At 37.4% G+C, this 13,434-nt stretch overlaps 1 protein-coding gene across 4 annotated transcripts in view; it reads left to right on the forward strand.

The window, feature by feature from the left end:
- ARID4B (AT-rich interaction domain 4B) overlaps positions 1-13,434 on the forward strand; it is an 88,209-nt gene that overhangs the window by 63,100 nt on the left and 11,675 nt on the right. For 2 of the 4 annotated variants that reach the window (XM_062490155.1, XM_062490156.1), the window contains exons 17-18: positions 6,345-6,593; positions 12,891-12,975. In XM_062490155.1, coding sequence (XP_062346139.1) covers positions 6,345-6,593; positions 12,891-12,975 — 334 coding nt within the window. The remainder of the gene's footprint in view (positions 1-6,344; positions 6,594-12,890; positions 12,976-13,434) is intronic. The other 2 variants (XM_062490157.1, XM_062490158.1) reach the window with 1 other exon arrangement.

Below are 13,434 nucleotides of genomic sequence, written 5' to 3' on the forward strand. Positions count from 1 at the left end.
GTGCAATTTGGGAACTGAAGTGTAGGTTAATAGCTATAGAGCCAATATTAGTAAGATTTTTCCCCCACATAGTTAATTCATTTCCAAGTTTCTGTGTTGGTTTTGGAGTTTTTATTGAGAATTTTTTTTTGTTTGTTTGTTTTGTGTTTTATTTTGGCTTTAGCACTTTCCTGTAAGGCACCTGGGAGAGACCACTGTCAAGAACTTCATACTGAAACGAAAAGTTAAATGCTGAGAATCTGGGTAATTTTTGCTTCTCAACACAAATTGGCAGCAGACTTGTATGTGGGTAGTATTTGGGTTTTTGAGATGCCCAGGCAAAATTATTTTAAGAATCCCAGTTGCAGTACATAGACATTGCAAGAGGTTTTGTTCTTGTGTTTGCTTCTTGTGGCCGAAGTGCTGCCTTAACACCAGGAAGGGCTGTCATCTCTGGATCTTACCTTGTTCATAAGACTGTCATTTTCACAAGTCCTTCTTTGGCCTTGGAAAACTTCTTGAATTTATTTGTTTCTTGTTCATGAAAACAGTCTAATTATTTATTTTGTCCAAGGAATGCATAAGCAAATGTCTTTAAGGAATGCTTTAGAAATCTAGACACTTCTGGTTGTCTGATACTGGTGGTTTAGGTCTTTATGGTGTGTTTTTCTAGCAGCTGGTACTGTCATATTTTGGTAGTATCGCAAAGTGAAAATGCTAAAGATTTAGTTGTTGGTTTAATTCTCTTCAAGACTACCAGCCATTCATTCTCGTGCCAGGGAAAAATTTTAATCTTAAAGCTGTTAACAGGCATCTTTCATGAAGTAGTAACATTTCCCCTCTTATAAGCAGTAGGATGGAACTAGGATTAATAAAAGCAGTAATTGAAAAACTAAATAAAGATGGGCATTGTTTCATGTAAAGGATTTTACTAAGGCTTATTGCCCCTGTGGGGTAGGAGGACTACCTGATGTGCCTGTGCTGCTGCTGAAACTTTTTGTACAAGAGTTAAATTTTTTGATAACAGCTATTAGGGATTTTCTGAAAGCATTTTACAATGGTCTTATATAATAGTCAGAAGCTCATTTTCACATATGGGAGAAAGACACAGAGGCAATGTTTTCAGTTCCTTATCTCTTGAAATGACATATTGTGGTGGTGAATCTGAAATGGTAGCGAGAGGGGTTAGAATCTTGAAGTGTAGTATATTTGATATAACAGATATAGCTCTTAGCTTCTGAAGAGTTGAGAACTATGTATCTGAGATAGCTTTCTCCAGTTTGATTCAAGTTTATGTAGAATTGATTAGCCTGGGAAAATGGAGAGCTACGTGTCATATTCAGTGCTTGTGTAGTGTAAATATATGCTCAGAATCTTAGATTGTTGGTGTGTGTACAAAATAAATATGCTTATAAGAACCATACTTAGTACTTTTATTTATAGGAATATATTGCAATGCTCTTATTTATGATGTGTGTTCTATTAATGTATTTCAGCTGTCTTTATATGAGGAAAGAAGTTCTTGCATAGTCATATTTTCAGAAACGGTCTAATTGATTTCTTTTTCTTAATATAGAATACAAACTGATACATTCATACATGTAATGATTGCTTTTGATACAGCAATAAGCTGCAAATGACACAACGATAAAGCGTAGAGTGGCGGTGTAAATGTACTGGTTCTTTGTATTGAATGAAAGGGAAACAGTTGATCTGGGAAAAGTGGTTCTGCCATCATATTTACATAGCACATGGTCACTGTGCAGATTATTAGCCATGATGGTTATCACTGAGGCTTACATGTGTGGGAGTCTTTAAATATTCATCAGACACTGGATGCTTCCAAGGTGAATGTGAACCAGTGCTGTGAAAACAGGAAGGACTGTACTCTTCAGGCAGACTTTGGAACCAGACTTTATCCTTTTGAGGAATGTTTCAACACGTGGCTGAATGATGAGAAGCAATAACATGAAGTCCTCTCACCTGTCTGTGGCAGCAGAGGAACACACTGATTACAGACTACATGCTTGCATGGTTGAGGTGTACTGTATTACACTCAGGTGTTACTCAGATCAAGGTAGTGCCTTCCTCTTCCCTTGGGAAAAGGGATCCTAACTGCATTTATTCCAACTTTCTGTGTGCAGACAGAAGCCCCTGGGCTTTTGCTCTCAGATTTTCTTTGTAGCTTCAGAGGTGCTGTGGTTTAACCCAGCTGGCAGTTGTGTATCATGTAACCACTGGCTCACTTTCCTCTCAGCCTGGTGCATCCAAAACAGAGCACTGTGGTACCAAGGAGGAACAAACTCTATCCCAGCCAAAACCAGGACAAGAGGGAAGACAAATACTGGTGATTCTTGGGGATGTGTTATTTTGTGTAATTAAAGATGAGATTGTCATGACATGAGTAAAGGTCTTAATGACCTCTCTACCTTAAAGCTGAAGGTCACCTTAATACATATGTGATTAACAATGTGAAGAGCGACTGAACATCTTTCAGCTTGTATTATGAGAAGTAGGGGTTAAATTACACTCTAGGATGAGAAAAAGAAAAAAATAAGCAGGAAACAAAATTAGAAGCTAATTTCTAAACTTGAACTGTCAGTTATACTAAAGTTTATTTCTGCTAGTGCTTCAATTAACTGTAATGACTTAATTGAAACAATAATTGAAATAATCTCGCTTCCTCAAATTTTAGAATAACCCCTGAAAAAATAATCTTGCATGTGCCATCTCACCTGCTGTGTGTACCAGTTTGGTGCATCTGGGGAAGTGTAGGGTTAGGTTCCTGCAAAACAGGAATCCTAGGAGGCAGATACAGTGTTCCAAATAACACTCTGTCTCACAGGTTTCACCTGGGCTTTGTTACAGCTCATGTTTAGTGCCAGACAGATTAGAAAAAAAATAGCACAATGCTGCATTTTCTTGAGTGGTGTAAGAGCAGGAGTGCTTCATTTATTACCTACATCTCTGGTTGTTCATACACTTAATTGTGGGCTTATTGCTGTTAAATCTTTATGTTGACTGAGAATGACCTGTTGTGTGTGTGTTTTTATTTTAGCCTTTTGAGGATTTTGCATTGTCCTTTGAAACTAATGATAAGCAATGTTGTATGATCTAAATATTTTATTTACTTATTAACAACTAGTTTTGCATTTTAATTTGTTCATTTCTTGGTTCTGAAGGTTTATGTTCCCAATCCTTGTGAGATGGGGTGGGGGTATTCTTCTTAATCTGTGGTTGCAGTTTGAAATGCTTTTGAGTCCTGATAAGCTTTGTGGTAATACTTTGGATTCTGGAACAGAGTTACACTTGTATTGTTGTGTCTGCTGTGCACTGTGTGTGCACATCTGCTGCTGCCTTGTTTCATCAGCTGCTGCTTGGGTTGTTCAAATTGTTGCAGCTTTGTGGTAGATAATGCTGGGTACTGGTTTGAAGTTGACAATTACTGTGTGCTGCCAAGAGGTTTGTTTCTTTTTTCTTTTTCTTTTTTTACCTTTTCCCCAAGCCCTCCCCCCAAATGGGATTTTGACTAAACAGCATTGAAGAAAATCCAATGATCTCATGCATACATACATGGACTAATGAAGTTATGACTGTGCATACTGGATGATACCTACAATCACAATTTCCTCTTAGAAAACTCAGTTTTCTGGCAGTTGTGGCTTCCCCTTTGTCTGCACTGCCAGAGTTGAACTATTTATGGCATTATAAGACAATACCTTCCTTGCAACTGTTGGTATGTGTTCTTGGGTTTTGTGTTGGGGTTTTTTTGCTGGCACTATTTTTTTTTTTTTTTTTTTTTTTTTTGTTAATTCAGGAGCTCTATCAGAGTGTTGGTTTTTTCCTGCTCCAAACTGATTAAAGTTCTTTGCTTCTGTTTGTTTTCCTAAAATCTCAAGCTTGTGATTGCTAACCAAGTCACTCCTTAGAACACTTTTTGGCAGGCCTCTCTGTTTCCATTTTGCTTTTGCTTCCTGACGTGCCCTCCACCCCTGTTCAGCCTGCTGTTCACATCTCCTTGACCATCCAAGTTACTTAACTTCGTAATGATGGTTTCAGACATCTCTTCCAGGAGGTACCAATTTCTGGTATTTTCATGGAGTCTTGGTAGGATATGTTGGGACACGGAGAAAGCCATAGTGTGATTAAGATGAGGGGGACTCCAGATCTGTTCAGCTTTCAAAAAGCCACTGGCACCATAATTGCCAATGTCTGGAAAATCCTGAATCTCCAGTATAGGCATACTTTACTTTGCAGACAGCATTCAAGGATTGTGCCCCTAGATCTTGGCGAGGAAAAAAAAAAAAAAAAAAAAAGGCAAAATTTCAAAATTTGGTTCACTGCAGTTTTAAAGGGTACTTAATAATGGAAAATCACAAGCTCATCTTGTTCTTGGAGCAGTGGTGGCTCTGCTTCTGATCCCATTTTCTTTAGCTTTTGTGTGATAATACTGAAATTGGCTAGGAGTTTGTTTAGTGCAGCAGAGAGTATAACTTAAAATCATTTAAATTACTTGTTGGTGCTTTTTGTTGTCAGGTATGGAATTTTATTCAGGAATTTTTCATCTGAATCTTTGGGCACCTTTTTTCCTGATTTCCTTGGAAAAGTAAATTTTGCCATAAGTGAGCTTTCAAAGCTTGTTTATTCATGTTGCATTTTTAACTCTGGTTTTAATTTCACTGGCAAAGTAGTTCACTGAAAGTACTTAGTTATATCTATCTATCTATCTATCTACCTACCTACCTCCTGGAAGGCCAAGACTTTGTGTGCGTGTGTATATATTTATACATACATACATACATACATACATATATATATATATATATACACGCACATATGTATATATACACATAAAAAAAATTAAAATCTTGGCCTTCTAGAATTAAACTGTATGGTCTATGCCATATAATATGGTCTATGCCATATATACCTGAATAGCTATGTCTTCTGTGACTTGCTGTACTTAATAGACAGAGATTGATTTTTTTTTTCTTTGTCTCATTGTGTATGCACATGCGTGTATATACATTTGTGTATATATATATATATATATGTGTGTGTGTGGCAACATTCATTTCTGAAGTAATTTTACTAAATCAGTGTGGTAATACTACAGTCGAATTCAGCATATTGTTCTGAATTACTTTTTGCCGGCTAATTGGGTAGTAATACTGGAGTTTTACTTCTGAAAAGGAGCATCATTTCACAGAGAGAAAGTAGCTTGGTTTATCTGAGTATTTTCTACTGGAAATGTTATGGAAAGATTTAGATTATTAATACAGACTTCCCTGTTTGTGAGCTTAACTAAAATACTGGTGTGAATCAGACTTGGAGCAGTACTTAACGTTCTCTTATCCAGACTACCTGTTCTGTGTATCAGATTTTTTGATTATTGGCGGTCTGCAGTTGTTGTGAATTTATTCAGCAACTAAATCTGTTCTCTGTTGCACAGAGTATGTGATTAGAATGATATGAGGGCCAATAATAACTGCTTTATAAGTCTAATGAAGATTAGAAGATATTTTCCCCCATTCACTTTTGTAATGTAGTCTGCCTCTTTAAGCTGATTGCAGATAATTTTCAGATAAGTGAGCAGCCTGTCCGGACCATTGACTGAAACTAGCAAGATTTGTGGGTTCTTAGTGCTTCTGAAAACTGGTCCAAAATATCTAAAATGTGTTCAAAATTAGCTTACTTCTGAAAGCAGTGAACACCTGCTTTTGTATTTATGTAGTAATTAAATGCAAGTTTGACATACTTAGAATACTTTTGGCATAATTGCCAAGGAGTGGCAAGGTCATAATTTAGCACAGGTTTTTTAATTTGGTAATACAGTCACATAAGGTGTTGGGGTTTTTTTGTCCAGAATGTGGTTGTGGTTGCAGTAACTTCAAGCTGCTGAGATAGTCTATGTATTGTAATAAAGCAAGGATATTTTTAGAAGCAAGTTTGAAGAAGCATTGGTAAAACTGGTAGGTTGGAAAATGGAATTTAGGAAATTTTCTCTGTATTGAAAAGAATTAATTTTAAGTGAGAAAATTATATTTGAACAAAGAGACTGCATGCAAGAATCATATAAAGATGAGTTTGAACAACTTCTACTCATACAGATTTTGATGGATTTTTTTTTTTTTTTTTTTTTTTTGCTTTTAGTCACTTTTGCACCTTACAGTCACTGGATTTTGTGTGTGTTGCTATATCCTATTTTGCTGATATTACTCAGCTGTAGTACAGTTTCACGTATTTGGAGCCTCCTGTTACCCGCTCTCTAATGCATCCACAATATTTATCAATATATGTGGTTTGGAACTGAAAAGCTTATCAAGTATCCCATATTAACTCTACAATTTTTTAAACCTTTCAAGAGATGACACGAATAAGGAAGAAGATGAAGATGAAGAAGAAGCAGAGGAGGAGGAAGAAGAGGAGGAGGAGGAGGAAGACAACAATAACAATGAGGAAGAAGAGTTTGAATGCTATCCACCAGGCATGAAAGTCCAAGTGCGGTATGGAAGAGGGAAAAATCAAAAAATGTATGAAGCTAGTATTAAAGATTCTGACATCGAAGGTGGAGAAGTCCTTTACTTGGTGCACTACTGTGGATGGAACGTGAGGTAACTTGAGTTTTAGTTAGTGATTACTTCTTGAATTACTTCTCAAATACACTTATGAATTTTAAAAACTAAATTAATAGACATCTGGAGTCCTAAACTTTCAGTATTGGTGTTCTGTGAAGGTCGTTGTACTGTATGAAACTAAGATTTTTAACACTTTTTAACTAATGCAGGGCTTTAGTTGCTTTGAAAATCATCTTAAAGTGACTTGTTCAAAGAAGGCTTCATTTATTCCCCATCTTACTTTTTGATCTTCCATGCAAGTGACACATCAGTCTTTTCAGGTTCCTGCTCTGGCTCTCTTAAGCAGATTTGCTCTGATTCATTATTTGAGTAGTGCATTTAGTTGAGGCTGTGAACTCACTCTTGTCAGTGAAGCACAGTGTACACCAGCAATAGGGTAGTTAACTGGAAAACAACAAGATTCTTACTGACAAATAAATGCAGAGGAAATAAATGCATTTCATCTGGTCTGGTATCTGTCTTCCCTACCCACCTCCCCTTGAGGCTGCCCTAAACTTACCAGCCAGAATCTTCTTAGCCTAGTGGCTTCTTAATGCTTTCTTAAATATAATGAGGAACATATGCTTTTTATTGTCTTTAGTCTAGCATTAATAGAAATAAGTTGAAGTATTTCTGTTGCTGTTTTGGACATCTTTTTTGCCATTTAGAACTTGAAACTTTGGAAACAGTAGGGGAAACTAAAATTTTTGAACAGCTTATAACAGCTCATTGTCCTTAACTATTACCTTTTTAACTTCATTGCTGTCTGTAAAAAAAACCAAACAAACAAAAAAAAACAACAACAAAAAAAAAAAACACCACAAAAACCCCACAAGTCTGAGGTACTTCATTTTCTGGAAAAGCTAAGGTTCTTGTAACTTTCATCTGTCATGTAGGCATCCTGCCTCTGACCAAGAGGGCAGGGAAATATCATTTATTCAGTTCTAGCAAGATCTGCTGGCTGAGGTAACAGAGAAGTGTGATGCTTCTCTTGCTGCCTTGAATTCACCTCTTTGCATCAAAGCCTGGTGATTTCCAGGCACACCTGAGTTACTGCTGAGGCGGAATCTCACTTTTGCCAGTTTTGGTACTGATCTTCTGTAGAATTTTGATCTACGTTGATCTACAGGTATAAGATCTGACATAAAGTGTCTTCAGGCAACATCTGTAAGCATAAGAGGCTGTGAAGTCAAGATATGAGGGGAGATGCAGCCTGCTGAAGGTGGGAGCTGGGGTGTGATTTGCCTTTTGGTCCAGTTCTTATTGAGGAGGACTCCCTTGGAATGCAGTTTGCTGAAATTTTCATCCTACTCACTGAAGACTACTGTGTGTACCATTCCAACAGGTTTCTTGCTTTTTAAGCTCTTGTTTTGGAATTCACGTGTAAGCAGAGAAGTTATTTTTCTTTTTGAGCCAATACCATGCTGTTATCCGTGCTGTGAGGTGAAATGATCAGATTTTTATTTGAGCAGTACCACTTCGAATCTGAAGAAATGAGAAGTCAAAAATGAGTCTTCTTCACCTTGAAGATCCCAGCACCCCAGTTCTTAAAGGAGAAATCAAGATTATAAATTTCCAACTCTGCATTTTAAACAAATCTGCAGATTGATGTCAGAGGCATTATTTCTGTGACTAGGATATGTTTGATAATAAAAGCATTTTTAGTTAACTTGCACTCATTTGAGGAGTAAGGAGTGTTGATTGTTTGGTCTTTCTGGCAGCAGGACTTGAGTTTATATTATTACCTGGTGTTTCAAAAGAGCCTTCTGAAAAGGTTTGGGAGGGAGTAGGATTCTTCACTGAAAAATACATAAATGATTTGAGATTCAGCTGTGGGACTGTGCACAGACTGCTAATTGTGGCTAACCTTTTTCATACATGTAAACTTACTTAAGTGTATGGATTTGACAGGGTGTGTAAGCCTCAGCTTTAGCCAGCATCTAAACACTTTGACAGTTCAGTATTGTGAAGGCTAGTCTTGTAGGCTGTAATAGCTTGATTTGACTTTGTCAGTGACAGCCTGGAAAAGCAACTGCCTTAGTAGAATAGGAAGCAATTCCCTTCTCTCCTTATTCATTGTAAATTACTTAGTGGGCACAAGTACTGTATGTACAGTGCAGGGGATGTACTGAACTAGGATTTGCTTATCATCCAGGGGTTTTTTTAATTCTGTCATTCTTCTGCTCCTCAAAGTTGACTTCCCTGTTTCCCCCTTTGATCAAGTATGCCATTTAATAGCTTGTTCTTTAAACTCATAAGTTTGAGCAGAAATGCTAAACTGCTAATGGTTCTTACCACAATTTCAGTATCTATCTGGAATTCAGAATAACTGTGTGTGTGGGCATGCTCACATTCTTTAGGGTACTTGGAATTAAGTTGGGTAAACTTGATACTCATCTTCATTAGTTGGGGGCTTTTTTAATGCTCTGCAACAGTGACGTAAGAAGTGTGGAACATTTCTTTTTTGTTTTGTTTTAAAGAGTAAATGGAAAGTGCAGAAGCTGTACATCATTATGCTGATGGATCTTGTTGTTAGCTCCTGATATTCAGGTGATGTGTGTCTCCAACAAAGGTCTGTGAATGGTAGTCTTCAGTGGAGCCTGACTTGTAGTCAAAGGGAATGGTAGAAATCTCTACCCTGTTAGAGGGACCTGCTTATGCTACCACATGTTAACCAGAAAAAGTAGAGACATACAGAGAAACTCTACTTCTTCTGACAGACCAGTGATGTTCTGAATTATGTGTCCTTTTTATGTAACTAAAACTTACTTGGGGCCTATGGTGCCAGTTCCTTCTGCTGTAATTTTAATCTTCAGATCCCAGTGCAAAGAGCAGTGCATTGTGTAAGTGCTCTGCAGTGTATGCCCAGTAATTAGAGGGTGCATATTACTGTTGAAACCATGTGTCATTAGGGTACAACATCACAAGACGTGTTATTCTTGAATGTTTCAAATGTTTAAAGCTATGATTTATTTTTTCAACACTTCTTTCCGTCAGAAATCTGCATGTGAAAGTGCTAATTTCTGTCTGTGTTTGTTGAAACACTACTTCTTACACAAATTTTATACTTCACAGTCAACCACTGAAATTAAATGTGCAGCAAAATTTTGGGTCTTGGAGAGTGATGAATGTCGTGAGTGGGGCAGGGGAGGTATTATTTAAAAAAAAAAAAAAAAGAAACTAGAATCCCCTAGTCTGGAATCTCATATTCCACTATTTGAGTATAAGACTAGTTTTTCTCCTTTCTTTGATGAAAGCAGAAAAAAAAAATTAAGTCTTCCTTTTTAGCAGCTACAGATATTGTACAGGACCTTTTCAGTGAATTTGCCAAGACTTGCTAGCTCCTTGAGCTCTCTTGTCCTGAGAAAAGTGGTACCTTTGCTAGTGTATATCTAGTCTGGACAAGTATGCTTTCTTCCTTGTTTCTCCTCTAGCGCTTCTGTGGGATATCAACTATGCAGTCTCTGAGAGTATGTTGTGGTACATTTTATCTTGTAAGTAGTGCATATGAGTGCAACAATATCAGTACATACTCTGATGCAAGGTGCTCTTCTTTGTCTTCATTTTGGTATGGCAAGGGGATTTTCTTCATGAAAGTATTCCAGGTTTTCATATGAAACCTGATTTTAAAAATAAGTAAATAATAATTCCTTATTAAATCCCCCATCTTGATTTTCAAAAAAATCTGTGTAACCTCTTTTAGGAGCAGCTCCCCATATTATTTCCTTCCTCTCCACTCTCATCTGCTCAATTTATAGTGGTGAAGCTAGTACGTGTGAAAGACAGCACTGCAGTAAAACACCCCAAGTCCTCTGAAATTACGTGCTGCTTGTAAGCAGAGCTGAAGAACTATTTTGATAATATTTTTGGGTTAATTTTTTTTTGTGAACAGACTGTCCAAAGTAAGATTAGTGATGAAGTAAATGTTCCTATGTTAGCAGGTGCAGTTCTAGAAAGAGGCTCTAGTCTGAGTCATGCAACCCAGTTTAGATGCGGCTTTCAGGGTGCTTCTATGTCTTGCAGTGGAGGAGAATGTAATTTAGGGTCAGATTGTCAACTGTGGCTTGGAATATATCTTTTTTTGAAGGATCTGTTCCAGCCTGGTTCCAGTTGTCCCAGGTTTAGGCAAACCATATGCATCAGATGTGTGAGTAGTGAAAGGAGCTGTGTGGTGCAAAGGTGTGAGGTGCGCAGCTGATTCTCTGGAGAAGATGTGAAATCTCTGTGGTCTCCTCACAGGGTCTGTCTGCTGTTTTGGGTGCAGTCAGGAGTAAAGCCAGGATATGCTCTGGCCAGCAGCTGTGGCTGTCACACATTAGTGTTCCAAGTTGTGCTCCTTGAGATGAGGGCTTGCGTGACCACTACTTCTAATACTTGATGTTTAGGACTCTGTGGTATGGACGCGTATTCTCTTCAGATTCTGCACTTCTCTCCTTTGGTTCAATGTGCCCCCATGTCTATCAGCTCTTGCCCCAACAGGCACTGCAGTTGCTGGGAATCTCAGACAGAGTGGGCTGTGCACAGACTGCATAGGAGGAAGATGAATTTCTTATTGGAGATGCATAAGAATGAGTGAATGCAAATTTGGTATACTAGCAATGTGGTTGAAGCAGAAAGGACATTGTCAGAATCTTTACTTTTCACCATGTGTTTATCAGGTCGTAGTGCTGTTTCCCAGCATATGTTTAGATCTAATTAATTAAATACTCCTGCATTTCTCTGGGTCACAAAATCTATTTGGCAGGCACTTCAGGGTATTCCTTGTGCAAAACATATCTTTGTCTTGAAGAAAGATTGCTTCAAATAGGGTTTCCCAGAGTCTCTCAGAATATGAGATTTTTCCATATGAGCAAGTGTTCTCCAGAATTGTATTGCAGTTTTGAACCTGTTTACTGACATTTCACCTGATATTGACAGTGTAATAGTGTAATGACAGCAGTGTCTGCAGCAGTGTAGGCAATATATCAAAGTCTGCATGGTCTGCTGTGAGATCTTGTGGTTTTTATTGTCACATGGAGGTGAAAAAACAGAACAACTGTTTTGGGAAGCTATTTTTCAGGCTGCTGCTATTTCATTTTTCCACTGTATTGTTGTGTGAAATTTCAATTCAGTATACGGTATTTACCTTCTGAAATCCCTTGTATAGATCATAACTTAAAATGTGTGGGAAGGCAAGTTGGAAACTTGCATATTTTTCCCTAAATATTTTTAATTTAAGGCAATATTGTAGATAAAATTGACAGTGGTTACAAAGAAACTGAATTAGGACTGTATCAGTAGTCATTGCATATATCAAAATGATGGTTGAGTACGCCCAGCTGGAAAGCCAGCATGGTGATTGTGCTCAAATCCATCTTGTATGAGGTTTTTTAGAGAGTGTGGATTGAGTTTTTGAGTTTTTTGAAGTTGATTTTTCCCCCCCCTCTCTTTTTATGTGTACCTGGGAGGATCGGAGTTTGTTTGTACATTCAGGTCAAAGTTAATACCAGCTAATTTTTAACTGAACTGTTTCTTATGCAGATGGTACTTGAATTTACAGTTTAAGTAGTAAAGCGGCTTATTCTTACTGGGAGGGACAAAAAATTATTTAAATGGTTCTTGAGTTTTTCAGAAATGCACAGTCTGGCAAGCACAGTACCATAGTCACAGTATATTCCTACGAAGAATGTACTTCTTTGGTCTTGGATTTGTACTTAACAGGTCCAGTCTTGAATAACGAGATGCCTGTTGTTAATAACTTGGTGCTAATTTAGTATGTTTTTGTTTTGAATCACTCTGTTACAAAATGGAAACCTTTAACAGAAAAGGAACTGAAAAATGTCACTCTGAAGTCAGTGACTCAAAGTTGGTGACTCTGAAGGGTTACTCACTCCAGATAACTCTTTGCAGTCACTCAGGATCAAGAGTTGTTTTTTTAACTGGTCCCATTTTATGTAGTTGACAGGATTTATTTTATTGTTAAGGTTTTACAGTGTATAAATAAGAAGTATACCTTTTAGAGGTCTGTACTGATTTCTCACTCAGGTAGTTTGTTTTACCTCCATGCGTGCATTTCTGCTGTTCTGTGCAGACTGGAAAATAGGTTTTGCATTTTACCCTTCAGTATAAAAAGACATTAATCCTCTGAACCATAGCTAAAACTTCACAGACTTCAGAATCCCACAAATTACTTGATTCAAATTCCAATTCTGTTTTCATATGGCTACTAATTCTCTTTTTCCTCAGTTAAATTTCTACTGAGATGTGATTATCTGCTTAAAACGATAAATGCATGCGATTTCTTTTTCTCTTTAGATACGATGAATGGATAAAGGCAGACAAGATCGTGAGACCAGCTGATAAAAATGTACCAAAAATTAAGCATCGAAAGAAAATAAAGGTAGTTTTTCTCCCTTTTCTCTCTTGTGCTCCCTGTTTTGGTTTGATATATAGTTAAGAAATCCCTGCCTCTCTGCCTGACCTTTTGATTGGCCTACAAATGCTTATCTCAGGCAAAGCAACTTCATAACCTTTTAAACATGGATACTTTCTTCATCGTGGTTTTGACTTTTCTCCTTGAGGTGAGGAGGGGAAGCTTCTCTTTCCCTTCTTTCCTGAATTCTTAATTAAATGTATGTAGTCATTTACAGAAAACAGATGAGAAGGGTACAGGTTATTGCTTCCAGTGCTGGAAGCTAGTTTGAGAGGATGAAAATTGAGAGTTCTCTGACTCTGCAGAGCAAACCTATGGACCAGTCCATGTGCATGGGACTCTATAATTGCCAAGATTTCTTTCAAAATTGATTCTTCAACAGCTGATATTTAGGCTTAGATGATGACGTATTTCTTGGACAGTATG

The sequence above is a fragment of the Cinclus cinclus genome, chromosome 3, assembly GCF_963662255.1.
Source record: "Cinclus cinclus chromosome 3, bCinCin1.1, whole genome shotgun sequence".
In the NCBI taxonomy this organism is placed as follows: domain Eukaryota; kingdom Metazoa; phylum Chordata; class Aves; order Passeriformes; family Cinclidae; genus Cinclus; species Cinclus cinclus.